This window comes from Aphelocoma coerulescens, chromosome 9 (genome assembly GCF_041296385.1).
Source record: "Aphelocoma coerulescens isolate FSJ_1873_10779 chromosome 9, UR_Acoe_1.0, whole genome shotgun sequence".
In the NCBI taxonomy this organism is placed as follows: domain Eukaryota; kingdom Metazoa; phylum Chordata; class Aves; order Passeriformes; family Corvidae; genus Aphelocoma; species Aphelocoma coerulescens.
In genome coordinates, this window is record NC_091023.1 from 14,409,190 (window position 1) to 14,437,103 (window position 27,914).

Below are 27,914 nucleotides of genomic sequence, written 5' to 3' on the forward strand. Positions count from 1 at the left end.
AAAGATTAGGGAACAAAAAAGATAGGGGAACCAGGTGAATGTGAAAAATCAGGGTTTTTTTCTATATAATGCAAAATTCCTCAAGTTCTAGGGCAACACCATTAGTCAGTGACTTCACGTGTATGCATGGGAAGTTACTTACTAAAATTAATTTTGTTCTTGCTTGCCTGGGACTACTTTTGGGACACTTAAATACTGTGAGTCTGAGGGGAAAAGTAACCCTGCCCCCATCCTTCCCTCTGCCCTGGCAGCAGAGAGCAGCGCTGCTTGAGTGCAGCTTCTGTAAGGAGTTGGTGGGCTGGCTTAGCTCACACGGTTTGAAACATCTTGAATTCAGTCTCTTGAAAACGGGTACCAATTTTCCTTGCTTGCAAGGTGTGTTATATTCATTCTAGCTAGCATGAGGTGTCTTGTATTTCCCTTTCTGTTGTGAGAAAATTGTGACTATCACCATGAAGCTGTAGCTTTGCAAGTGTTCTCTGATTGCATCACTTTGATATCATGACAGAACTAGAATGCATCTTCTTTTAAAAGTACTTTGTGAAGTCTGATATTGAGTTTTCTTCTTCCAATGTTTTTAGCTTGGATATTTGGGGATTATTTGGGGAAAATTGCAAATAAAATAGGAAGTTTAGGATAAAAGGAATTGCTTGTTTGTTCTTTTTTCTTAGATCAATGTTCTTCAATCTAAAAGGAGAGCAGAAATCTTAAAATCGGTAAGATATACTTTATCCTCTATATATCAAGTATTTTAATCCATCTGAAATTAAAAATATGGCCACAAAGCAGTATGTTAAAAATGTAGTCCTCTTATTAATCAAAATGTTATCAGTACATTTGGCAATTTGGTGACTGTTGGTTTGGCCTTTACTGTAACTGGACATACATATTTAACTGTTTTTGACTATCCTTTTGGTTCAGATTTGAACACTTAGATGTTTTCACTACTGTTGATCCTTTGGTATATGTTCCATGGTTAAAATCAAACTCTGTTTGCCAAGTATTCTGATGTTTAGGTCTGGTTTATTACTTTGTAAACAGTAAGTGCTACTTACAATCTATTCTAAGATGAATTCTGCTGTTTCTAAGAAGAGGGCAAATTTTAATATGAATAGTATGATATCTGCTAAATTAATATAAAGCTGTATCTGCATGCCAATTTTCTTCACATTGTATTCCCTTTTCTACTTCACATTATCTCTGTTAAAAGTTTATCGAGGTAGAGTGTGACAAATTAAATAGTGCTTTTCTTTCAAATGTCTGAAGTTACTCTCCCATAATTTGCTTAATTCCTTAAAAAGTAGAAACTTTAGTTGGTCTGATTTATAACTGCTTGCTATTCTGCTCTGCACCCAACTTGTTTTCTGTTTTAAGGCTAGACAGTCTTCTCAGCTATGTTTATAAAGGTTATGGGTTTGGATCATCAGTAAAATATTCTGTAGCCTTCTCTAGCTTACATGTCCCAGTTAAACAGGAGATAACAAAAATTTCAGGTGACATTAATTAGAGGTAGTTTTCTGCCCATTAAGTAGATTTCTTTTGTTTTGCTCATGGGGTTAATCTTATCAACTGATTTCTGAGATTTTTGGCTTGGTTCTTTACTTCCTTTACCTTGCATGTTTATTTTACAACATTGGAAGCTCTATGAGGTATTGATGTAAAATTGTCAGGACACGAGAGGAGAAATTAAACCTGAAATTGTAGGTGGTTTATGTGAATTAAGTGACATATTTATGTGATATGTGATATAACTTTCAGGAGAATAAATATTTACTTTGTTCCTTCTAGATGTTATCGTTTATGTATGCACATCTGGCTTTTTTCCATCAAGGCTATGATCTGTTTAGTGAACTTGAGCCCTACATGAAAGATCTTGGTGCACAGGTAACAATTTTTTTTTTTCATTCATAACTGTACGCTGAAATGGAGGAAATCTTGATATATGCTTACATACTTCATAGATTTATTCAACAAAAAGGGAATTGTAGTATGTTAAAGGCAAAGCATAAAGAATATACTGTAATGAGAGGGATGAAAATAGTTGCAAACTGAAAGTTGTCTGTTTACTAAAATTAATACTACCTTTAGGATTTACATACTTTAGCATAGCCATGTACTGCTCTGTGAGGTACATTGTGATATTCAGGACACGGGATTATGTGGATTTCAAAATTTTTGTATATTACCCAAGTTTATAAATATATCTAATAATAAAAAATAAATTAGGCTGGTTTTCCATCTACTCATACACTTTATTTACTGTATAAATTATGCAATCTGCATAATTAAACTTTGGTGTTTGCAAATATAACTTTGATGTTAGCAACTTAGACCATAAAATAGAAGTATGATTTTAATAAGTAGTGCGAAATTGAGTTCCTACATGGACTCCTTCTTGCCCAGTTTTGTTGTTTAAGTTTAAGAACACACAATTGTCATTTCTGGGTTTTTGGTGAGGGACTCATGAAAAGCTTAGTTGGACCACTGCCAGCTACGCACAGGAGACATGGAAAATGGCTATGGAAGTAGATCAGAACATACAGTATTCAAATGAAGATCTGTCTGTGGTGCAGGAAGAAGACTCAGCAATGTCTTGACTTGTTTTTCAGTGCAAGTTATATGAGCACTTTTTATTTGCTTCTGAGGACTTGCAACAAGTGCTCTGATACAAACCACTCTATCGCCACTTCCCAAACAAATCCACAAAGCAGCCAACCAAATTTTTAAGTGTCTGTCCAGGTACAAAAAGCAAATAAATGACAGCAAACTTCTACATTCATCTTGAGTAGATGTCATTGAATGTCTAAGAGATGAAATTGTTCTGAGCTGGTTATTCCTGCCTCCACACTGTTCTCATCTGTGCCCCTCAACCTGCTTCTGCATCTGTGCAGAGAAGCAGATTGGGAACTGTAGAAAATAACTCCAACAATCCAATGGCTGAATAGTTATTTTTCTGCTAGACTAGGCCCCAGTTGGGTTACTGTGGGTCTTAATTACCTGTAGAAACATGTCAGGTCTTGGTGTAATAGGGGCACTTGAACAGTTCAGGTGGATGTTACTCTTCCATAGTAGTGCCCTTTATTCTTTCACACCCTTCCGGTCTGGGTTGTAACTGTTGAACTGTAGTATCTGGTAGTATAATGTGTGTGTCCTGTACTTCTGTGCAAGAGGGGACAGGAAAAGGAGAGGAGGTGATAGTGGAGTTGATAGTTATTCTGTCAGCCAGGCTTCAATGTTTCCATTTCATTGACATGAGTCGAGCAAGAAAACACAAGGTTATTTTTGAATGTCTGGTCATGCTTTTGCTTGATCTGGTGAGGAGCACTGTGTAGCATTCATTTTGGTGCTGGTATCATAGCAACTGAAGGAGTTAAATTTAGAAAATCCATAGCTAAGAATGTTTTAAATATATCGCAGATGGAGCAAGGATAGAATGAAGACCCTAAAGTTGTACAACTTGCGGAATTGTTCTTTTGTAGCTGACCTTGGCATTTAAGTAATGGATATTTTTCATGACAGAAGAAGATTTGTATATAACTGTTGAAAGTTTTAACAGTTGATGGCTTTGCAGCTTGTACTGGTTGAAGCTTCTGCCTTTAGCAAAGTATGTTGTGACATAACAAGGATTTGCTGGATTTTTGTGAAAATGCTGTTAGATTCCTTCTGTTGGTGAGTTTTCGTTCCTAGGTAAATTTTATGTATGATCTTTAATTACAAGGGTTAACAGCATCTGAAGTGAAAAAATTGATCTTAATATAGTTATAATTTTGAATTATTTTTGTATTTTCAAAGTAACTGTTTTACTGTGATGGAATTGGATTAAGCAATTTTGCTTTCTGGATACTTCAGGTCAGGGTAGGATCCCTTGGGAATCAGATCACTGAAGGGGAATCTTTAGTGTGCAAACATGGTATGAGCTTTTGCGTGGAAACTATGGTATTTGGTACTTTTCATATGAAATATGTTATTAGCTTAAAAAGAAAACATTTGCATTTTCATTGAGATGACTATTCAAAAAACTAAATATTTTAGTCTGATTTAATTCTCCTCAGAATAGAATCCTCCTCAGTTAGAGCATTATGTTTATCAAAATACATTTACCATTGAATGCAGTAGTATGAAAAACCTAATGTTCTGAAAATTATCCAGTAATGCTATAGTGACTGGGATTTTGATAGTTTAGTTGTGATTTGCTACATGTTTTGATAGTTGTATGCTGCTGGTCTCTTTTAAGAAATTGACATGCTGCTCACCTGAGTGAAAAGGAAGAAACTGGTTTGAGCTTGCAGATAGGAATGGTGCAATGCTGTCTTCATAGTAAAAAAAGTAACTGATGGAATGAGCTGCTGTTAAGAACTTTGTTTTGGCTGTGGTAAATGTACCCTCAAACACTTGTATTCAAGATAAATTAGAAGTAATTGCCCTACCCTGAGTGACTGCCTTCTGTTTCATCTAATGGGGTAGAAGGAAGAATTTCTTGGGGGCCATGCGCAGTTTCCTGCAAGGAACTTGATTCCTATAAAGCTTTGAACAGCACTTGACCCAGTTCTCATCTTTATCACAAAAGAAAGGGTTTCCCAAGGATTCTTGGTGCAAAAAAGTCTTTGAGCCCATTTAGAGGTTCTTGTGTCATTTTTAAGTCCTATAGCTACATAAATGTGGCATCTGGTCACTTCAGTCTTCAGTATGTTCATGTCCACAAATACCTGTAAAGGTATGAAAGTGCTGATACAGCTTTTTGAGCCAGAGGGGAAGAAAGGAAGAGAAGAGTTTAAAAAAGTAACAGAGTATGGAATTGAATCCAGATGTTTCAGCTTTCTGATGGCTCCATAATTGTTGGAGACTGTCTAGCACAAGGGTGTAAGAGCCTGTTATTGTCCCTTTTTTCTCATTTATATCATGTCAAGCAGGGGAAGTAAAAGACTGGGGAAATGGCCAGAGTTGGCAGGGCCTGTCACTTGTGGTTCTGAGAGTGGGTGGAGGGGATCCTATTTGTGTGAGGATCAGAGGATCTATTAGTCATCTCTGCCGTCTGCCAAGTGAGTGACCCAGCTGGGAGCTGGTGCTGCTGCACGCTGCTCGTGGTGTTCTTGTTGTGGGCCTGGAGCAGAGACAGCTCTGTCCCACAGACTGAGAGCTGCAGGCTGAGCCCCGTGCTCGGTGCTGTGTCTGCATCGCTGCTCGCTGAGATGCTGGGGCTGGGTTAATGGCAGGCTTGTGTTACAGGCTGCAGAAAGGAGGGGTTCATCAGGTTCCATGGCCTGGCACATAAGTACCAAACCAACTGGTATTTCAGGCATTATCTGCTTCTCTTCTGCATTTCTTATTTAAACATGAAGGCCTGTATAAAACAAACAAACAACAAAACCAAAAGAACCAAAACTATAAAGCAAAAACAACAACAAAACCCCAAAGCAACCAACCAACCACAGAAATTTCCTCCTCCTTTTTTTTTCTTCTTTTTTTTTTTTTTTTTTTTTTTTGTGATTGTAAAAAGAAGAATTTTATGTGGTAGTGCTGGAGACATGTTTGTAGCAAGTTTTTGGGTAGTGTCTTTTTTATTATCACAGACTTTGTAAGTAAATTAACTTAAATATTCTCTGTGACAACCTCTGTTATTTTCAGAACCACGTTTTTATTTCCAAAATTGGTTTGAATGTCTCTACCTAAGATTTCAAGCAATCTTGCTTGAGTACTGCTGGTCAGCTGATCAAAGCTATCAACACAAAATCCTGGTTGAGACAGTTCTCCCACTTTATGAGGGGAATAATCTGTAGCATTTGCTCCTTCTAGTTTTTGCTGCTCCTGCCAGTGCTGCTGCATAGGCCAGCAAGAGCAGCTAAAGCATGAGTCATCCTCTTGGGAGACTGAGCACCAATGCGGTACAGTCGCATATGCTTGGCACCATGCTGTTCTTTGAAACAGTTCTTCTAATGCTTACAAGAAATGTACACCTTTGTAGAGGTTAATTCAGGGTGGCAGAGCAGTTCATTAAACGAGGCTTCAGTGGTTATTCAAGGTAAACAATTTGTGACAAAGAAGTAATTATACTATGCAAATAAAATAAAAGTCTTGCAATGTCTAGACATAATGTGTTCTCTTTTTTTTTGTCAGCATTATGAAATCTACTGAGCCAAATTTCTCATGATAACCTAAAGATCCAATTTTCTCTTTCTCTTTACAGCTGGATCAGTTGGCTGTAGATGCTGCGAAGGAGAAGAGAGATATGGAGCAAAAGCACTCCACTATTCAACAAAAGGTACTTGACAGAATGTGAAAGGCAGGCTGCACACACATTTTTTTATCTGTAGCATCTCTCCCCAGCATCTCTGCATCAGAACTACAAGGGATGGTATTTTTAGTGAAGGGAGACAGACTGACACATCATTAAGTGTTGAGTTGGATTGCAGATATTAATTTTGTATTACTGAACAAAATATTATGCTTAGATTTTACTGAAACATAAATAGAACAGTAGAATTTATTTGAATGCTGGGATTCTAGCATTTCAGTAGAACTCAGTTCCTATTACATCTTGGATTCAATAAGTTGTACAGGTTTCTGTGTTTCTCTGCTGTGTGTTTGCACAAGAGGTGTATGTGCTGCACAGCCCTACAGCCATAGGATTTGGACTGTGCCAAATCCAAGTACAACACTTGGAGCTTGTGTGGCAGCTGCTGTTGCATATGAAAAGCAAAAGTAAACTTTTGTAAAGAGTGTCTAATGTACTGGTTCAACTGTGCACAGATATGAAATTGAGAACATTTAGTTGCTGTTTTGGGAAGATTGGTGCAATAATTCTTTTTACTTGAAAAATATTTAGGCAATTCATGTTGGGGAATGACTTCTGTTGTTTGGATGTTTCAGAAGCTCTAGATCAGTATTGGTTTTGCAGGTATAATGCTAGAAGTTAAAAATATTTCCAGTGAACTCTCTGGTAGTGAGCTAATACTGCAGGCACTTTTGAAAGGGATTAGATACCAGTTTAAAGGTAATGCTACACTTCTTACTCTCATTCAAATACATTTTGTGTCTGTTCAGGTGGCATAAATTAAAAAAACCCACCCAATGTAAATGAAATCTGGTAGCTAAATAAATTCAGGAATGAAAACATGCTGAGATTATAAGTTGGGTAGCCTTAGTAGGAGCCAATATTAATACTAATGGGAAAAGGTAATGTTTTACATTGCTGAAAACATCCTATCATCCCTTTAGGAGTTGGTGAGAAGCATTGGGTTTGCTGTGAAATTGAGCAGATGTGATGATGAGGGCAGAGCTGACGTGCTGTGCTTGGAGTCAGGAGATAACTACAGGCAAGGAAGGGGAAGAAAGCAGGGAAGTGGGAAAGATGGAACTTGAGAATTAATGTTGAAGGTCAAATTTTAAGGTTTTTGGGTTTAAAGGCCTAGTTTCAGGAATGGACAGTAGTTGAGAGGTTTACTGTTAAGAGAACAGTGGTGCTTGGTGAAGGATGTAAGTTATGAGCAATTATCTTTTAACTGGCCATAGAAATACTAACTTGCTACCATGAATTATGGTTACTGCTGTTGCCAATGGTGTTTACAGTCTTTGTTTTTTCTTCAAATGCTGCTTAAGGCTGCTTTACAGGTAAACTACTTCTGCTAGTTTCAATTATTACTGAAACTTTTAAGCTTCACAAAACTTGATGAGCCATATCTGTGTGTAATGTAAATGTTCTTGGTTTCTAGTAGCAGTGACGATCACAATGATGTTACTTTTATTGTTGCTTACTTTAATTGACAATTTAATGCTGTCTCTAGAATATAATCAGGGCAGTCAGAATGTACTGTATGTTGTCCTCTTAAGTTCTGTGTTTTGAGTTGTAAATGTTGTCTCCTGTCCTTATCAGTGAAGTCACTGTCACATTTTTGTGCTGATAATGCCTAGACTGTGCTTTATTGGAGATTCCTCTTACAGCTTGTCCAATCATTTTCTTAGTTTCTTATTCAAATCATGTTGTCTGTTTTTATCTCCTCCTACTTGCTTTTCCCAACCTGCACACCAAGTTAGCTTTCTGCTCATCAGGACTTCAGAACTGCCTTAGACTTTGGATCTCGTTCTTTTTATCATTACTTGTCATCTGGTCATCCTGTCCCGGATGGCAGCTTTATTCCCTGTTCTCTTCACATGTCTTGTCATGTTGCTTTCCACTGTGTTGCCTCTTAGGCATATGTTCCCAAATCTTCCAATGCCAAATCCTTCCATGTTTTATAACAACTGAAGCTTCTGAAGCTTACTGTGTTGAATATTCCATGAGGTATTATATGCATTTAATATACTGAAGTTCTAATCCAATGCTTCAGAATGATGCCTTTCCTTCATTGTGTGGATAAAGAACAGTTCCTTTTCTGAAATGTATAGGTAAGTGCATACGTGCACACACCTACCCACCCACTACCTGTGTTTGCATATATGTGCATATGCATGCAGAATAGTTGCACTAATTAAATAACCCATCTCACTTTTCTGTATAATCATTGTCCTACTTAATTAGGCTGTTGATGGAGAGGCTATTAAAAGTGTCATGGAAGGGCTTGGTCACCAATACAGTGTGATTTCTTTTTTAACAGAGTTGATATCTGATTTACTTTTTTAAATTACTTTTAAGTTTTATAGTCTATTTACTCAGAAAATATGCAGGAAAGTTTTTGGGTTTTTTTTTTTCAGTGTAAGAAATTAATTTTTCTGTATTAAACTGGAGCAACACATACTATGAATTAATCTAGAAATTTCATGATCATTCTGGGAAGTTTTTGCAATATATTTTTATAGGGAAAGATTCATATTAAAAGAGTGGTGTCACAGTGTCAATACATCAGACATGACTCATGTTTTCTGAGCTGTTTGCAGCCCACTGCTGTAGCAACATGGTGAATTAAGAAATTCTTGAAAAATTGGTTGCACCTGTGAACAGCTTCATGGCTTTTTGGTTTTGTGTCAGAGCTAATATTATGTTCTAAAATGAGGGAGATGATACAGGAAAAGTATTTGCATTGAACTTCACATAGTTTTTGTTGTATTCAAATCCCTTTTTCATTACAGTAAAATCTTCTTCCAAAGCTGGAGTGAGAATGATTTGAAAATTTTTAACATCTTGAGTAAACAAGGTGATAGGAAACCAGATGCTACCACAGTCATAAAGCAGGCATAAACCAGAGCTGCCATTGAGAAGTTGTGCAGAATAATTCCCATCTCCAAAGCTAAAGATGTGCTTGTATTTCAAGTGACTTGTTTGCTCGATGACACTCTCGCATTCTCTCACTCTGTCCTGGACTGTAAACCTTGTCACTTGTGGTGTCTGCTGTTTTAAGCATTTCCTCAAGGGACTTTTCAGCTTAAGCATGTCAAACATCTCTTGCCAATGGGAAGGGAATGGAAGCAACTTTCTAAGTGAGGGGTTTGCACAATTAGTGTCTCTTGTTTAGTATATGCTGGCCTAACTTTTCAGGTTAGGGTTTTCTTCAGTAGTTATGCTCTCCCATGTGCTGCTTTTTAAAAAAAACTTGAAAAATACTACTTCTCTAAAGTAAAAAATCATTTGGGTTACACATTCAATGTTAAAATACAGTTCCTAAGATTTACTGGTAAAATGGTTTGAATAGCTTTCATGGCCTGATAGCAATTTTGAAAGTAATTCAAAAGCTCTGCTGCTGAAAATTATGGAGGGTTTTGTTTTGGTAACAAGAAAATTATACGTAGAGAAACAAAAAACATGCAAGCTCTGAAATAAATCAAGTATGTGTGATGAATTGATACATTCATATGAAAATGCATTCACTGAAACACTGTCAAGAATATTAAGTGTTCTGTGACACACCAGATTAGTATTATTTCTGGAGATGAAAGTTGTTTCTCCATTGCCAGCTGGTTTGCTGTACCTCATGGACATTTAAAGAAAAAGGGGGGAAAAAAAAGGCATGAAAGCATCCTGTGTGCTTCACTTATATAACCCATTTCTACATGTTTCTCTTCCAGTAGCAGCCAACCATGAAAAATGAGTGTCAGAATAGAAGCCATAGATGTTTCTTCTTTCAAATCCAAATGAAATGTGCGAAGTAGCACTTCAGTGAAAATTACATAATACTGGCTAAATTTTCTTAGTTCTGGTTAGGTGAAATGTATGTTAGTCCTAACTGACACCTAATTAGTTTAATTATGTTTAAAATGAAATCTTTACCAGTTGTGTGTCTGCTGTCAGAATACAAAATTCCGAATCACATACAGTGACTGAGTTTATTAACATGTGATTCTCTTATGCAGGACACTGGAAAGATATGGGTGGATTTCTCTCCACCCCTGATTATTTTTCATGATTCACTAAACTTTTCCATGCACCAAGATGAAAATAAACTATAATGTGACTGCTTTGCTCCTATTTTTAAATTATAAAATAGCAGAGACTATAAGATCAGAACACAGCTTATTTAGTTTCTTTTTCTACTTTTATCCATGTAATTGAAATGGAGCATATTTTTTTTCTGATTGTTTGGCCATCTTTTTCTTGACCGCAACTTTATCAATGAAGTTTTATGGATAAAGCACATGGAAGCCTTACTCCCTCCCCCCTCAAGCTGGTAGTCTGCCATGTACAGTTAAGGAGATATTTGACATTTTTCTCTATACTCTGGTGTTTTCTTCTGCTCTGTAAAAGTGGAATTCAATCAGGAAAGTAGTTAAAAATGATGCTAAATGCACTTCATGAGAAGGGTCAATATTTTAGACAATTTGGGCTGAGAGTGTGGCATGATAAATGTTCCAAAGGTTTTCTGTCATATTTGTATACATCTTCAAAGCATAGTTTTGGATTCACTGGAAAAAGACAGCTGCATTTTCTGCAGCAGTTCTCCAAATCCAGAGGAAAATGTGATTACATAGTTTGGACAGAAAAGACTGAGGGAATGTATGCTATCTTTAACTAGACAAGGAGTTGCAGACATTACTGAGGCAGGAAGATGCAAATCTTTAGCAGGTTTCATTATGTTTGGGAGCTGGTAAGTTAGAGTAATTTATCAATTTTTGGGGAAGGTAGGGAATGTGACCATCAGCATGTCTAAGTTTGTGCATAGTGGTTTTCTCTGCTTTTTATTTCGAGAGCTTAATTGAAGCCTTTTATGTTCAGCGTGTTCTGATCTAGGAAATGGGCAGAAAATCAAAGTTATTAAATGCTGAATAATAAATACAAAAATTTGATTTTCTTTTGGTGAAGCTTTCATTTGTAACTTGTATGTTTATTCAGATTGGTATATGGTAGTGATATGATAGTTCCATTTTCTTTCAGAACTCTTGCATTGATCATCTGTCAATTAAATAATAAAAATCTAGATTTAACATTTCAACATTAGTTAATCTATTCAGATTAGTAATAGCTTAAAACATTGAGTAATTTTAAGGAATTTGTGCTGTGCTGACTGGGAAGCTTAAAGGGCCTATTCTAATATTTGTCACCATTTCACTATCATGTGTAATTAATCTTGGATTGGACCAAACCATCTGCATGTATAAGAGTAAACATCATGTGTAGCACGAAAGTTGTGTGCATCCTGGACTGTTGCATAGGGCTAATGACTATGTTGGTTTTAAAGCTACTTTTTTAAATATATATTTGTTGCCTCTTTTCCTTTATGTAAATTCCTAAGGAACAAACTACAAAACAGAGACTTTTAGGTATACTTTTCACGCAAAGCTGATGTTTGCAATTTACATAAAGTAACTACTGAAGATTCAGGAGAGTGATATTACAAAGTGTTCTCTCTTTTCAGTATTTAACTTGTTTGGGTTTTTTATTCTGAAACTTAATTTTCAGTAACGTGTCTCTTCCACCCTTGTTAAGGGGAAGAAGCCATATGTTGCTAGTCTACTTTAAGGATATATTTTAATAACAATGAAATGAAATTATAGCATGTATGTTATTTTCTTCTCTGGACAAAGTTGTGATAAATTATGTCATTCCATGTGTGCTTTTTCGTGCACCCCTAGTAGTTGTTAGTCTCCCACTCGCTGATTATCTGAACTCTACCTCCCTGGGAAGAGTCCATGCTGTTCTCAATGAGATGTGAAAGCCAATGATCACCACATGTATTATTACTTAGTCTAACCTACCTTTGTGAAAGATGTGAAGCAGTCAGCCTTTCTAAAACTTGGAAAGCTGCTATTCATTGTTATTAGCTGGTTTTAGTTGTTATTAGGTTGATGGGAATGTATATTCCTTTGTCCTACTTGTAATTTTGTAATCTTATCCAAGATCATAAAGAAAAAAATACTGCTAAGATCTTGTCATCATTGCCAGCACCACAATTGCTTTACTTTAGAGTTAACGGATAGCATCAACTTTATTTGATTACTTGTCTTCTAAGTTCCTATGCAGCTCAGCTGTCAACATGACAGAGCTGAAGAAAATGCTAAAGCACAACTGATTTTATACAGGTGTCTGCAACAGGCTGCAACTGTTTTTCAGTTTTGACTCGTAACTTTCATTGCTTCTTTTCCTCTGCTTTTCTGTCCCCCTTCTTGGGAATATATGAGAGACCATTTGAGCAGACAGTTGAAGCATCAGATGCTCTGTCAACAATTTTTGCCCTTTACTTGGCTGTAGAGGTCACCAATACCTAAACAAGAAGTATCCCCTTGTTGCAGGTAAAGGAAAAATCTTCAGCATTCTCATTGCCTGAAATTGCTTTTTTAAAAAAAGCCATTGGGGCTGAGAGTCATGGTTTGGCTTATAAGTGTTGCAAGCAAAACATTATTCCTAGATATTTACTCCTTGACAATAGTACTGCTCATATTTGAAGTTTCATTTTAACTGCAGTGTGTTTTTCTTGTCTTGTTCCTTTGTACTAGGATTACTCCAGCGATGATACTAAACTAGAATACAATGTAGATGCAGCCAATGGCATCGTTATGGAAGGTTATTTATTCAAGCGAGCCAGCAATGCCTTCAAGACTTGGAACAGGTAATTATTCAGAACCTCTATTTTCTGCTTATAAAAATACTGCTTTTTCACCTGAATTCTGATCTCATTCATCATCTCTGTAACTCACTGACTCCATAGTTTTGACAGAACACTGGGGTCACTGTTAGTTAACTCAGAGATGACGCTTCAAAGCCATTTTTCCTTGTTTTCTGTCCTAGTTGTTCGCAAACCTTTCTCTTGTGAAAGCATATGCTAGGAACGTGTTAGAAGACAGAGTAGAATGGAAGTTGTATAGCCATTGGAAGCAGAGAAACACAGTCAAGGACTCAAGTTATTTTTCCTGAAAGATAAGCAATGTAATTGTTATCCTTTAAAATTCCTGTCCTATGAAGTGACTTTTGCTTAGTAGTTTTGATGGCCCTTTTGGGAATTCAAAATATATTGTTAGTCGTGTATCTTTAACAATATATTTTTCTACTATTTACAGTAGAAAACTATATTTACTATATTTAACGGTATATGTTACTGTATTTAACAGTATATTTTTCTACTATTTAAATATTTTTATTCCTGAGCAGGAATTCTTTTGCATTTCAAAGGGTGTGTGCTTTTTTCAAGGAAATACATATGCTGGAGCATTTACAGCACAATTGGATACAGGTCTTGAATTTTAAATGCAATTTGTTGTGATATAGAGCTCTCTTTACTGTCCATGTTCTGCTATTTTTTAAGCAGTGCTTCTGTTAAACTATTCGCTGTGTTTCAAAGAATGTGCGTTTGAGTGTCTGGTCCCTTACAATCTTAATTATTCTATACTTCCCTGACCATATCAGCACACCACAAGCGTGTAGGAAATTGGGATTGCTTCAATTAAATCTGTAGACTGATGCAAGGGCCACTGCTGTCAGTAAGACTGTATCTACATTAGCAAGTCATAGGCAACTAGTACAAAGGATTTTGCTTTGGTCTGCTTCTGGTCTGGTTCTTTGGCCTGATTATTCATCTGTAATTGTAATGTACCTTCTGGGTTAATTTTATGCAAGTGGAATTCAGAGTTCTCCAAGACAAATCTGTGAAGTATCAAAGGATGGCGAAGGGAGAAAACTAGGAGATGTGCATCAAAAGCACGTTCCTGGTGTGAAGTAAAATGTTAGTGTAAGCATACTGAGAAAAATCTGCAGTAAGAGAGCAGGAGATTGTCCTTCATTGGATTCCCAAGGGGCTGAAAGGGTCCTTTTTGCCAAGGTGCTTTGCAGGATTGGCTGAAGGCAAAACTCTGACCCTGTCTCTAGGTTCCTCTTTTGAATAGCAGGAAGGCCTTGCTCTGCAGGAAGGTGACAGGAGGGAGCAGGACAGGAGTGTCTTCTTCCACATGGCTTCATTCCTAGTAATACTGTACATGTGTCTCATCTTAAAGTGGTTAGAGAGTAGGATTCAATTAAAACTAACTTCTGTATGTTGGTAATTTAAATGGATGCCAAGTAAATAAGGAGAAGTTGTAATTAAATCAAGGTACACAATGACATTCCTTCAGATTAAGTTACAGATTTGAACATACATAATAAAAGCATATCCAAGCAATAATTTATTTAAGAGAGCAAAGATAAATGGCTCATTAATGAGTCAGAGCTGCCTACTTTTATTACATAATTGATATGTACTTAGAGATTTTTCTTCTGTTTATCACAGGAGCATTCAATAAACCTTTAACCTTTTTAATATTAAATTCTTGATAATTTGTCTCACTGTGATAGACTAGTTGGATGCTTTCAGGCAAAAAATAGGATTGGATATACTATCTATAAACAACTCTGAAACTGAATCCATCATTTAAATTTTGTATTCCACATATTCACGAACCATTACTACTTGTTATTAAACTACTGTTATCATACATAAAATATACATTTAAGGCTTTCATAATGAAGACAATTTTTAATTTCTGAATCTAGCCCCCCTTTTTGCTGTTTTAATAAAAATAAAGAAGTATTTTTGTTATTTTTATTTCTGAATACATTTGTAATTGCTTGCTATGCTGTAGGCACAGAAGGGGTTGCTGCCATTTTTCACTGCCTGTTTCACTTGATGGAATGATCATGCTAATTCTTTTCTTATTTTGCTCATTTTGCATTTTTCATTCCTTTTCCTCCTTTCCCTTATGTTTTAATCCTACCCCATTTTTTCACATGACAGGAAAAAGCCAGATCACATCAGGTACCAACCAGCTTCTTTTATACCTTCCCAATGTTTCCTTGGCACGCAAAAAGCTCTTCATTAACCCTGCATTTAATTTTGATTACTTGCAATGGATGTATAAGTGGCTCAGTCTAAGAAAAATAACAGAAGGATTCTGCCTGGGATGCCAGTATACCTGCTGCTCAACTCCTTTAAAAGACTTAGAAAGATTGAGCTAGTTTTTAGCTAAAAAGAAATTAAAGCCAAGTTTCTGCACTCAAACTTCTGAGCATACAAGATCAATGTCTTGACTTTTTCCAATTGAAGTTGATGAGATTTTTTTTTTTCTTATCAGCTGCATTGGAAATAGGTGTGCTTTTAAATGTTGTGCATTCTTAATCACTCTATTTTAATTATGTGCTGCTAGAGAAGAAAATTGTTTATTTCTGAGAATCACAAAGCACAATTCATTGTTTTATGTAAAATTAAAAATAAATTTTATATTTCTTTCCAGTATTACTCTTTTACTCTTAGTTCTCAGAAATTGGAATTTTTTTTCTATAGATTTTGCATGTTTTCCTATTTAACAAATACTGTTTTGAATTGTGTAGGTATAAATGATGGAAAACATTCAGTTTCTAAACAGCAACAACTGTATTTAAGCACTACAAAGTGAGACAGTGTAAATTACTTTAATATTCCCAAGAATGTTTTCTCCTTCACCATGCTTCTTTCTTGCTTCTGACAGAATGACACGTTTAAAGAAACTTTGGTAATAATCAGTACTTACTGCATCCATGATGCCTAAAGATTTATGAAATTATTCTTAGAACCTGATAGATGTGGGTTACCCTATAGCAGCACCTTCAGTACAGAGATTGTACCTTGGAAGTTCCTGGCTGATGCTGGTGTAGACCCCCAGCAGTCCATTTGCTACAACAGAGTGTAGATTTCATTGATGGTATTTGGTTAATGTAGAATAACTCCAAGTTTTTGGCCTAAATAAAACTGCTGTGGTGCTGACACCTTGGAGGGCAGCCTGACACTTTCATCTTGTTAAGCATAAAATAAAATGTATTAACTCTGACATCTACTTCAAAAGTGTGATCTACAAGTTATCCTACATTCTAAATTGTTGATCTTGTTCGGTAAAAGTTTCTTTTAGCAAAGTGCCAAATCATGCACCCTTTTTGGCTGGACTGAAAAATTTTTTTAACAGATTTAATTTCTCTACTAGTAAAAAAAGGGACTGAAATACTTTCCAAACTTCTGGACTAGGTTTTAAAGATGGCACAAATTCGTGTTACAATTTGTGTGTTCACTTATCTCCAATTGATAAGATTAGAGCTGGTTTACTAGAGTAATTCATTAAATATTTAGCTGTAGAACAAATAAAGCATTGCATTAATGAAGTTAATTGCACTACCTAAGACTGTTATTAGAGGTTTGCTCCATTGCTCTTTGTCTTGGGGCAAGGCTGCTTTTTTTTCCCTTTATCACTCGCTTTATTACTTAGGCACCACTTTTCATGTTGTTCTATTTTGTGTTACATTCAAAAAAGCACATGAAAAAAGACTGAGTTTATTTCCTTTTCAAGTCTGCTTTTTTGTTGAGTTTCCTATATAAATATTAGCAATAACCTGCCTTATATTTGAGGCATACTTACTGCATCTGTAAATAGATGGTAAAGATGATACCTTTTCAATAGCAGGGACCAAAATGACTGCTGTTAATAAATTGAAAAAGTCAAGGATGACGGGACATCCTGTTGTTGCTTTTTAAATTAAATGTATCTGCACAACATTTGAAAAGATTAACTGTTAAAAGGTAGAATCTCATCTGTCTACTAAGCACTAACTTTTCTAACAAATACTAGATTTTCCGTTTTGAATCTAACTTTTTTTGTATATATTAATTTTTTTAATCATCTTTGTGCACTTTTTTCTGTGAATGGCTTGTGGTGGTTGAATACATACATGGGGCCCTCTTGTTACTAATTGTAGTAAACTGTAGCTTGAAGCTCAACAACTGGTGGAGAATAACAAGATCTGTTGCAACACAATATTTTGTGCACTGTTACCATTCAAACTAATGGGCAATGCAGGAAAAAGTGGTGTGTGGTAAAGGTGGGGTATCGGAAATAATTGAGGAGTGATGCTGTGGTAAACACAGGTTTGCCTTATAAGCCTAAACAAAACACAAGGTGTAAATTTCACTGAACTGTTTTTTACATTCCCTTCATTTTTGTCATTATGAAACAGTGCTAATTGGTTAGCTTTTATTTTGTGCATCCCCAAAAGTGCACGAAAGGTGTGGTTATGTCTGCTGGTTTTTTTTTTTCATTCAGTGGTCTGATAAAACATCATTGTTAGAGATCTAAGGCACATAGAGATCTGAGGTAATTTTTTCCAAAATGTGAGTGCTTTTCCATTCTCTGAGTTGTATCCTATGTGAACAGTGAGTTTGACAAAGAAGGATAAAGTTCAGAGGAGTTTTTAAACATTATATCTTTTGGATTGTATAGGATGCCTTCATTAAACCTTTTATTTGATACTTTCCTTCAAGGCTGAGGCTTAAGTTAGGATCCTACTTTAAACATTTTTGTTGGGGATTTTTTTAGTTTTTATATTCAGTCTTTTTGTTTCAGGATCAAAAATTTTAAGACATGCCCAATATAGATAGATATTAAACCTGCATGGGATAGCAACACCAAAGTATTTTTAGTGCATTAGTAAGTTATTTCTCAGTTATACTCTTAAAAATATTTCACTATTAGTTTACATGGGCTAAAGTATTTTTGTTATTCATATTATCTGAGTTTGTGTTATCAAACAACTACTTAAAATTGTAGCTTGCTGCTAAAATACAGAAGGAAATGTTCTTTGAATTGAAAATGTTTTGTGTGATAGCTTAACTAATGTTGTCATAACATGAATGTGTTTGTTTAGGACTCAAATTATTTGAACCTTGCTTTCTTTTCTGTTTTGTCTCTTGCCTTCCTTTTTTTCATTAGTCTCACAAAATATTTGCCAAAACTGACTGCAACATTACTTTTGTGAATTTTTTTATGCAGTCTCTCTGTAGACTGTATGTTAGCACATCTCAGGCAAATAAGCACTCTAAAATAGTTATGTATCCTCTGGATGTCTCTTCATTTGAATAGGCGCTGGTTCTCAATACAAAATAACCAACTTGTGTACCAGAAGAAATTTAAGGTAAGAATCAAAAACTGGCTTGGGATAGTTCGGGGTTTGGGTGATGATTTTCCTGATTGATTGGAGAAACTGCTGACATGGCATCCTGTGGGATCTTCAATAGCCTACTGCTTTTTTCTAAATTAGTTTCTCCCATTGTAAAATGAGACTAATTGCTACACTGACAGATTCTGAGATTCCTGTGCAGTGACTTGTAAGCACATACTTTATTTGCTGTGGGTTTTGTAACCTAGTTAGAGCTTTAAAAGTTGTTGGTCCCAAAAGGCTTGTGCTCACTTGCTGGCAGTCAAATATTCCATGCTATTCTCTGAGCAGTTGTGTTTAACTCTTTCAGGACTTGCTCCCTCTAGTTACTTACTGGCTCACATACACAATTCAGCAGTTGGGGAAAAAAAGCATGAAAGCTTTTGTTACAAAGCTGTCAGGGTTGCTGTATACATGTATTTACTATTGAAAATGCACAGTGGTTCAGCAGTCAGTACCTGCCTTGTTGCTTGTGGGAAGTGCAGTAGTTGTATGTTAAAGCAGCAAGTCCAGCTCTGCCCTGAGCCATAGAAGCCTTTTCAGTTGGGTTTTGGGCCCCTCCTCCTTTGTTTGCTGTTCTAGAATCTGCTTTTGCACCATGGAGCTGTAGCTGTTTTCAGGTTAGAAAAAAATAGAGACTGTATGGAGACGGTGGGGGAAAAAAAAGAGGAAAGAGCTTATAGCAATTAATTCCTCTTCACTGCAAACAGACCAGATTCAGAGGCTGTTCCTTGTTATCTGATGCTGTCAGATCAAGGGGCTTCATTTCTGTGGTTAGAAAGGAAACACGCAGTTGAGTTTGTGTGAGCACATTTGGTTGGGCCTTTTATGTTTGTGGATTCTCATTGTTTGTTTTTTTTTTACTGCACCTTTAAAATGCTGATAGCTCAGAATGGAATTCTTATGAATTGAATGAAATTTTCAAACCCACTGCCTTCAGCCTCTGGTGATTTTTTTTTTTAATTTGACACTTAGAATACTGCTGATTTAGGTATAACTTTTCTGATTTAAATGTGAGTCAATTGCATCTCGTAGAGTATCTTTGTAGTTTGAATACTGTTGTTTAAATTTAAGGTGTTGATTATTCAGTAAACTGGATTGTAGGTAAAAAGAAATTCTCTGAAGTTTGTATTAAATTTTCATTGAATATAACTAAACATTAAAATTTATCTAAATATATCATGCTGAGTATCTCCAGATCCACTTAGTTAAAATTTTATTTTTGGAGGAAAATATTAGTGTAAACAGGCAAATAGAATTAAATTATTAATAATTCAAGATTGAACTGTCGTCTTAGTATCAACTATATTATTTTTTCTCTGTGACTTTTTTGTTAACTTTCGTCTCTTAGGATAATCCCACAGTAGTTGTTGAAGACTTGCGGCTCTGCACTGTTAAACACTGTGAAGACATAGAAAGACGTTTCTGTTTTGAGGTGGTTTCTCCAACAAAGTAAGGAGAAGTGATGGAGTATGTTTATTTAAAAATAAAAATCATTACATTTAGTTGTTTTAAAATGCAAGATGAACATTTCTCTTGGGATAGATCAAAACAGGAAAAGTATCTGAAAAATTCTGTTCTCTGAAATTTTGGCGGGGAGTAAGTGATGCTGTGAGAAGTGTCCCTGGTATTTAGTTTACTTTTGGCATTAAAATAAACATGCATTCTTGTGCTTTTTGCATAAATGGCTTGTGCAGAGCTCTGCTGTGGCTTAGTAGTAGCTGATACTATCAGCTTCTTGGTAATATAGAAAATAGGTCTCAGTTTCTCCACATTTGATTGGTGCAGTGAGAAAGAAACACATGAATATGCTGCTGTCTCGGTAATGTTAAATTATACTTCAGAATGCACTAAATGAAACTACCAATTAAAATTATTTTTCATCTCCAGCAGTGCAGTGCATTGGTTGTACTTGGGGAAGTTTGGCATCCTGCCACAGCAAGGGCAGGACACAGATTCCTCATTAGTGATTTTGAGATGTGACCATATCTAAGTTTTTGATATGAGATCAACCTCCTTTTACGTTTGGATGCTACCTACACTCCCCACTCCTCCTTACATTTCTCTTCTGAACAGATTGCTGTCCATCCTGATGTTTGCATCCCCAGTTGTGGTTCACTATAACATGCATTTTCTCTTCCTTGCCTGTGCTTTTTCAACCCATAAGTGTTGGAACAGTTTTATACTTCATGACCTGTTTCTTTTACTGTTGTTGAGAAAAGTACTGTTTGTCAGAGAGCTTTAAAATTACTCTCTCTTGATCTCAGTGAATGCAAGTGTGTTTTCAAGGACTGATACATGTGTCTTGTGTCATGGGGATAAAATGCATTTGAGGATATAAAAAAGAAAAAATTTGGAATAAGAAAAGGAATAGGAAGCTAAGCCATTCTCAGGGGTTTTGGAAGAGTAATTTCTGTATCTATTAGCATTGCCTGCAAATAATTTTGAAATAAGGAGTTTGCAACTCACAAAGGCTCAGCTGCTTTGTTATCTTAAAGTAAATGGGTTTATTAGATTATGCCTGCTAAACAATATACTTGTGGTGATAGCAAGAAAGTTGCTCCATAAAAACAGAGCAAATGTGTTGCTGGATTTCAGCTGCTTGGCCACTCTCTCTGAGTACTTTGATTTGTCACAGGAGCTGCATGCTTCAGGCTGACTCGGAAAAGCTGCGGCAGGCGTGGATTAAGGCTGTTCAGACCAGTATTGCCACAGCATATAGAGAGAAAGGGGATGAATCTGAGGTGAGTTTAAAAATCCACCAAACAGCGACCCCCCCCTTTAGATCCTGAAAATTTTACATATGTAAAACCTCTTTTAATGAGAGGGAAGGAAAAAAGAATCCATTGTTCGTCTTTCAGTGGAAATGCAATGAAATTTTGAAGGCTGTGAATTATATCTAATCTGTCTTTCACTTCATCATCTTAAAATTACTATGGCCTATATGGTTTTTTTGAGATTGTTCTGTAATGTGATTAAAATTCATAGGATATTCTTATATTCAGTTTTATATATCTTCTAAAAACCTAAACATTTTTTCAGTTCTGTGGCTTGCCTTGGCAGAAGAGACTTTTCTTGGATTTTAGCACACAGTCAGTATCTGTGGAACTTTTAATTTGTTTAATTTAGCATGTGTCTCTTTTTTGGTTTGTTTGTTTCTTTTCTCTTTTAGAAACAGGAAAAGAAATCATCCCCTTCTACTGGGAGCCTAGAATCTGGGAATGAGACAAAAGAGAAGTTGTTGAAAGGAGAGAGTGCTCTGCAGAGAGTTCAGTGTATTCCTGGCAATGCTGCCTGCTGTGACTGTGGTTTGGCAGATCCTCGCTGGGCCAGTATCAACCTGGGAATCACATTGTGCATCGAGTGCTCTGGGATACACAGGTTGGGGAATTCCTCACAACTGCATTTGACTTGTGCATTGACTTAGTTAGGAAGGGTGGTTTTTGCCTCTTCAAAGGTATATTGAAAGAAAATTAGAGACCCTTGTTCTTAAACAGAATTAAGGTAACTGCTTTATTTGCATAAATTAATGGTAAATCTGTCTGAGGTATGATATAACATGTAGTTACAGGTTAATGTGGTTTTTTTCCATGCTGTTTAGGAGCTTGGGAGTCCACTTCTCAAAAGTAAGATCTTTAACACTGGATTCATGGGAACCTGAACTCCTAAAGGTATGATAGTTTTTTTGAAACAGGTTTCTATTTGGTACTTTGATTGTTGTTTTAAAGCCTCTGCATCAGAAAGTTCAATGCAGGAAACATATTTGTACCCAGTGTATGTCTTGCAGTTTTGAGCAGAAAATGTTTATAGTTGTGTGTTGGTTTATTTTAATTCACACTTTCTTACAATCCATGATCATTTGTGCTACAAATTTGCAATTGAGAACAACTTAAAATGCCTTCAGCTTCACAAGTGCACTCTGAGTAGCAAGTTTCATCTGATACTTTCAACATATAAAAAGGCAAATCTGTTTACAAACTAATAATGTCTTTCAGTGGGCTGAAAATTTTGAAAGCAATATATTAGCCTAAAGCATGATCATACTCAAAAAATTTGAATGTCAACTCTGAGCAGTTAGATGCTTCTGGCTTATAGGAGAATACTCATGCAACTGCTCTTGTGTGCTATTTGTGTGCCAAATTTCTAGCTTGAACCATGGTTATAAAAAACATGTGACACTGAAATCCTGAAATAGGAACTCATGCATGGATGCATGCGTGCAACTGGATAGCTCTGCAAAGCATTTTTTTCTAGCTGTGATGTTCTGGCACTTAGGTATTGCTTCTCTATGCTGAACAATCAAAAGACAGGGTGCTTTATTTGTGGTTAAATAATTTTAAGATCAATGTGTTCATACTGAGAAAGCAAGCAACCAACCTCCCCCCTGCCCCCACCAAAAAAAGAGCTGTTCCTCTTGTACTATTCATGTAAATACCTGAATTCTGCCTGGTATTAGAAACAAGAAATCTGTTTGCAGTCCATAGGGCCAGATTCTCCTGTAAGTATTATCTCCAGGCTGGTTTTGTCTTTGTTCTTTTTCTATAGTTGTATCAGATTATGATTTAGCAAAAATGTCCAATTGATTCAATGATTGAATTATCTCTTGCTGATGGGGTAAGAACAGCTCCTGGCAAAGCTGGTGGAAAGAGCACCTTTGTTAATGAGGCCTGCAGGTGTCATTCTGGTGGCTGTTTTTTCAGGCACTTTAAAAGTGACTGTATTTTTTTTGTTATTTTACTCAGAATTTTATCTCTCACTGATTGTTTCATTATTATCATATAAACTCATGCTTATTTCTGTAAGTGTACTTTTACTAGTGAAAACACTAAGTCATAGATGTTGGCTGAGTGAGGTTAAACACAACTGAATAGCTACCTATTTGCAACTATATTTGAATTTATTTATTTTGCTTTATAGCTTATGTGTGAATTGGGAAATGATGTTATAAATAGAATATATGAAGCGAAGTTGGAAAAAGTGGGAGTAAAGAAGCCACAATCTGGAAGTCAAAGGTAGGATTTTACTAGCAGTGCCTGTTGCTTCCTTTTATTGTTGCTTCCTTCAGCCTCCAGCTGTAAAAGATGCTGCCACTTCACTGAGTTACGCTCCTTTAGTGTACTTGTTTCCCTGTATCACCAGTATGTCTTGCTCTCTCCTTTTTCTTACTCTCTCTCTTTATTGGGTATTCTTCTGTTGGTCCCTTCCTGCTTCTCCTGTTCATTTCTTCTTTTTGTGATCTCAGTTCCTCCTTTTGATGACAGCTCTAGAGCATCATTGTGGACATGTGGATTTTGTTTCCTCTCTGCTTGGTACCAGCTCAGCCAGCTGTACTCAGTGTGTGAGTGCTCCTGGAAGGAGCCTGTTGCTGTGCCTTTTGTTTACAGTGACTTTGTTCTTCCATTTGACTTTTGTTCCCTGATGCTCAGAATGTTCTCAACTTCCTACCTACATTGTACATGAGCTCTGCTGCTTTACAGCAGCCTTTAAATCATTGTACTGCTGTCTTCTATTTCTCTCATGCTGATCTGTGTTTGAAGATGGATTCCTCATGTTTTGTGCTGCTGCATAGGATGTCTCTTAAAACTTGCTTTTTTACTACCTTTCCAGTTCTGTGCTGCTTGCTGCCCAGCAGTTTTATAGTATAGAAAACTGCATTTTGTGAAGTGTTGGCAATTTGGAGAAAGTGGTAGGAGATTTGCTAGATATTCCTTCTAGTGGTAACTGCTTTTCAGCAGTTTCAATGCAATAATTACAGCCCCTTTTATCAGTTTGGCACAACTGCTGTTGTGTCTTAAGATGATAACCTCAGGTTACAAGAAAAAATACTTCAGTATGTGATATGGAACTGATGGCTGTGCCTACCTAAAGCTTGTTACTGTTTTCTTGTGTAATCTTAATGTTCCTGTAACAAATGTTGCAATTTATATTTACATAAGAAACTAATTATATTTATTAATAGGTTATTAACATGTATAAAGGTTTAATACAGGTAACATAGAGTAACTAATGCTTATTTCTTCCACATACCACTTTCCAAAGTTGCTGTCTGAAAGAAAATACATGTATATGAACTTAACAAAATTACTTTCTTTTGAGCCTTGTGTAAAATTTAATCAAGAATCCAGAAAGTGACAGTGTGCTTTGCATCTTTCTGAAAATGTGCTATAGGTGTGTCTTATGTGCAATGCCAAGCTACAATTTTGGTTACTTACTTTAGTACAAAATAGACATTCTTTTAATACATGAAAATACTAAAATACTAGCTTACTAACTCGGGGGATTTTATATATGACAGGCAGGAGAAGGAGGCATACATCAGAGCAAAATATGTGGAAAGAAAGTTTGTAGAGAAGCAAGCTGCATCAGTACCTCTGCCTGAGTCTGGAACAAAAGTTTTGCCTCCAAGTCAGGAAGAGAAAAGGCACAGTGGCCCTGAAAAGTCCCTTTTGGCAGGGGAACAAGGTGCAGCATCCCAAAAAGGTATTTACACACTTCTCTCCTTAGCTGTATTACCTATCTTCTTTTTAAGGTAACATATTTTTGTATTAATTGACTTCTGCCTCATGCAGAGAATTTGGAATCTGTTTTTTAATGTGCTGTAGCCTAGTGTAGTGTAGGGGAGAAAAGACTTCTCCAGAGATGTGCATTTTTACATGGGGAAGGATTTGGAATGGGGATGCTTATAATTCAGAAACATATTAACCACCTTCTTTCCTCCGTATTTTCATCCTTCTTGATTTTTCCAATAACGTTCTTTCCTGCCCTATCCTTTCCTTACTGCCTGCTTTGTGCTTTGCTAACCTGCATGTCCCAGCGGTTGCTGTAAGTAGCGACGAGGCGAGGCGGGAGTCTCTGTTCTGTCCTGATGAACTTGATTCACTCTTCTCCTACTTTGATACCTCTTCAAAACTCCGTAGTAGTAAGTACTACAGCTATGGCGTGTTCAGTATTTGCACTAGTGATCCATTGTGTTGTGGCCATCTCCCTGCTTCAATCTATTGTCTCCAGGCTGTTGCATTGCTTAGTATTTTCATGAAATAATTTAAGCTTTTTTACTTATCCTGATTTTTTTTTCATTTCTATCTATCTTTGACATTTATTATTATTATTATTGTAAATGTTATGGTTACAAAATGTGACTTCATATTTTTCTATGGATGCATTAAGAATACTGAATAATAACTAGCCATTTTTTTAAAATTGTGTTCAGGACCAAGTATAAAAGCTTGCTTTATTATCATGGTATCTGTGAAGAGCAGGTAGCTTCAGCTCTGCATAGTAATTGCAGTTTCTCCCCAAAACAGTCCGAAGCAGTGACAGTGGGATCCAGCCGAGCGCTGATGACAGCAGAGAACACCTTGCCTCTACTATATCAGCCAACAGTTTGTATGAACCAGGTGTGTTAGACTTTGCACTTTAAGATGAAAGTTTAATCACTTGGTAATTTTTTTGTTTTTGTAGAAAAGATCAGTGCTTGGTGATACAATTCATGTCTGCTCTCCTGGTTGAAATGCTTTTAGCAAGGGTCAAATTTGCCTGAGTGATCTTTCCTTTGGGCTTGCTACCAAAAATGACATTTAATCCTTCCAAATGGGTTCAAAGAGCTATGGTTTTTTCCAGTCAGATGAGACTGATCCCAAAACACTGATTTTTTTTTTTTTTTGCAGATAGAGAAATGCTGTATTTTGAGAAAGACAAGTCTCCATACAAATGCATTATCCTTTTATAAATGCATAAATCCATGGAGATAAAATTCCTGTTGAGTCACAGATAATAGGCTTTTATGTATTATTTGCGCATTCTTGCTTAATTTTTCTGTTTTCTATTTATGTGGAATTGACCAAGTCTTTAAACATTACTCCCTCTACTCAGAAGTTCCATAAGTTGATGAATGAAATTATTTGCTAATGTTAGCATGCTGTTCTCACAGATCTATTGAGTATGGCTTCTCAAAATTTCCAAAAGATTTATTTATAAAGCAAACCTATTCTTCTACATCAAAGCACTCTTCTAAGGTGTATCTTAAATCCAGTAGTTCACAGCTGTTATTGCAAGCATATGACTTGGATCTTTTTTGTCTGTGCTGTAGAAATATTTATGATGCTGTAACTCACAAAAGGTTTCATGTAACAACATCTTTATTTCTCAGACTTCACTCTGTATAACTGTTATTGAGATGAAGAGTATGCTTTAGTCCAAAAGATTATAGCCACAGCAAGTAATTGGTATATGACAGTGGTATCTATTAACAAAAATTAGGTCATAACAGCATTAGCCTCGTATTCAGGTGTAGCAAGCTGTTGCAGATAAAAGATATACTTGTATGACTACATAGAAAATTAGTTTTATTCATATCTTGCACTTTAGAGTAAAACACACTCCAAACCTTAAACAATTTCTTAGAAATTACATGGAATATATAGATTTAAGGATATACACGTGCCAGTAATGTGGAGAGAAATGTTTTCTGTGCAGTAGTAGTTCTGTGAAGAGACTGTGCCTGGAGCTAAAGGCATTTGTGACTTCCCCTGGCAGAACAGGGCAGCAATGTATAGCATTCTGTGAAAGCTGAGCTACCTATTGCCAGACACATGATGTTTTGATCAGAATTCCAAGAAGTACCTTGTAAAAACACAGATTATTGTAAGCAATTTTTTTTCTTCTTAGAAGGAGACAAGCAAGAGTCTCCAGTGTTCTGTGACTCCAAGCAGCCTAGTCCAGGATTGCAGTTATATCAAGCTGCCTTTGAGAAAAATCTTCCTCACATGGCAGAAGCATTGGCCCATGGAGCTGAAGTAAACTGGGTCAACGTGGAAGAAAACAAAGCAACACCACTCATTCAGGCAGTGCGAGGGGTATGTGATATGCAGCTCTGGTGATGAGGGAGGAGGGCAAGGGAAATAATGATATTTCTGTGTCACTGTTCCGTTTGTGCTGCTTGCTTGTAATGAATATGATAATGTGAGGCTGAAGTTGTGTTTACAGTGTTCTTTCAAATTTGTTTCTGAATTTTTTTTTTTCCTGTTAATGCTTTGTTTGGAATTCTATATCCTAGTAGTGTTTAAAGTTGATATGAAAGCAACTCCCTTTTTGTTTCCTTTGCCATGTGGCTCTGTGGTGAGAAGGCATAAGAGGTTTGGTTTGATTCTAGCAATCTGGTGCTGAGTTGTTTCTTTGTTTTGATTCCATAGGGTTCATTGGTTACTTGTGAATTTTTGCTGCAGAATGGGGCCAATGTGAACATCCGAGACATGAAAGGAAGAGGGCCCCTGCACCATGCCACAGTTCTAGGACATACTGGGTAACTCACTGCCCCACAGTTTGTACATGGCCATCCTTTACTGTATCTGTTCATGTGAAGCTTCTTCATTGCCCCAGATATTCTGACATTTTAATAGTATTTCAGGTGATACAAGTTTTTCTTAAGCTCTGGATATGAGAGGACAAATAATATTTTGATTCAGCAGTCTCATCCACTAGAAAAACACACGTGTTTTCTAATGTGGATTAAATAAAGGGTTTGCTTACTAGTCTGTTAACATGTTCTAGATGAACTGCACTATTTTGA

The 27,914-nt window shown here is 36.3% G+C and overlaps 1 protein-coding gene across 3 annotated transcripts in view; it reads left to right on the forward strand.

The window, feature by feature from the left end:
* The window catches only part of ACAP2 (ArfGAP with coiled-coil, ankyrin repeat and PH domains 2), a 63,933-nt gene that overhangs the window by 26,309 nt on the left and 9,710 nt on the right, over positions 1-27,914 (forward strand). For all 3 annotated transcript variants that reach the window (XM_069024234.1, XM_069024237.1, XM_069024235.1), the window contains 15 exons: positions 672-716; positions 1,789-1,884; positions 6,185-6,259; positions 12,859-12,971; positions 15,126-15,146; positions 18,271-18,322; positions 19,698-19,798; positions 20,985-21,090; positions 21,519-21,727; positions 21,948-22,017; positions 23,264-23,358; positions 24,642-24,826; positions 25,651-25,743; positions 27,014-27,201; positions 27,538-27,647. In XM_069024234.1, the coding sequence (XP_068880335.1) occupies positions 672-716; positions 1,789-1,884; positions 6,185-6,259; positions 12,859-12,971; positions 15,126-15,146; positions 18,271-18,322; positions 19,698-19,798; positions 20,985-21,090; positions 21,519-21,727; positions 21,948-22,017; positions 23,264-23,358; positions 24,642-24,826; positions 25,651-25,743; positions 27,014-27,201; positions 27,538-27,647 (1,559 nt within the window). The remainder of the gene's footprint in view (positions 1-671; positions 717-1,788; positions 1,885-6,184; positions 6,260-12,858; positions 12,972-15,125; positions 15,147-18,270; positions 18,323-19,697; positions 19,799-20,984; positions 21,091-21,518; positions 21,728-21,947; positions 22,018-23,263; positions 23,359-24,641; positions 24,827-25,650; positions 25,744-27,013; positions 27,202-27,537; positions 27,648-27,914) is intronic.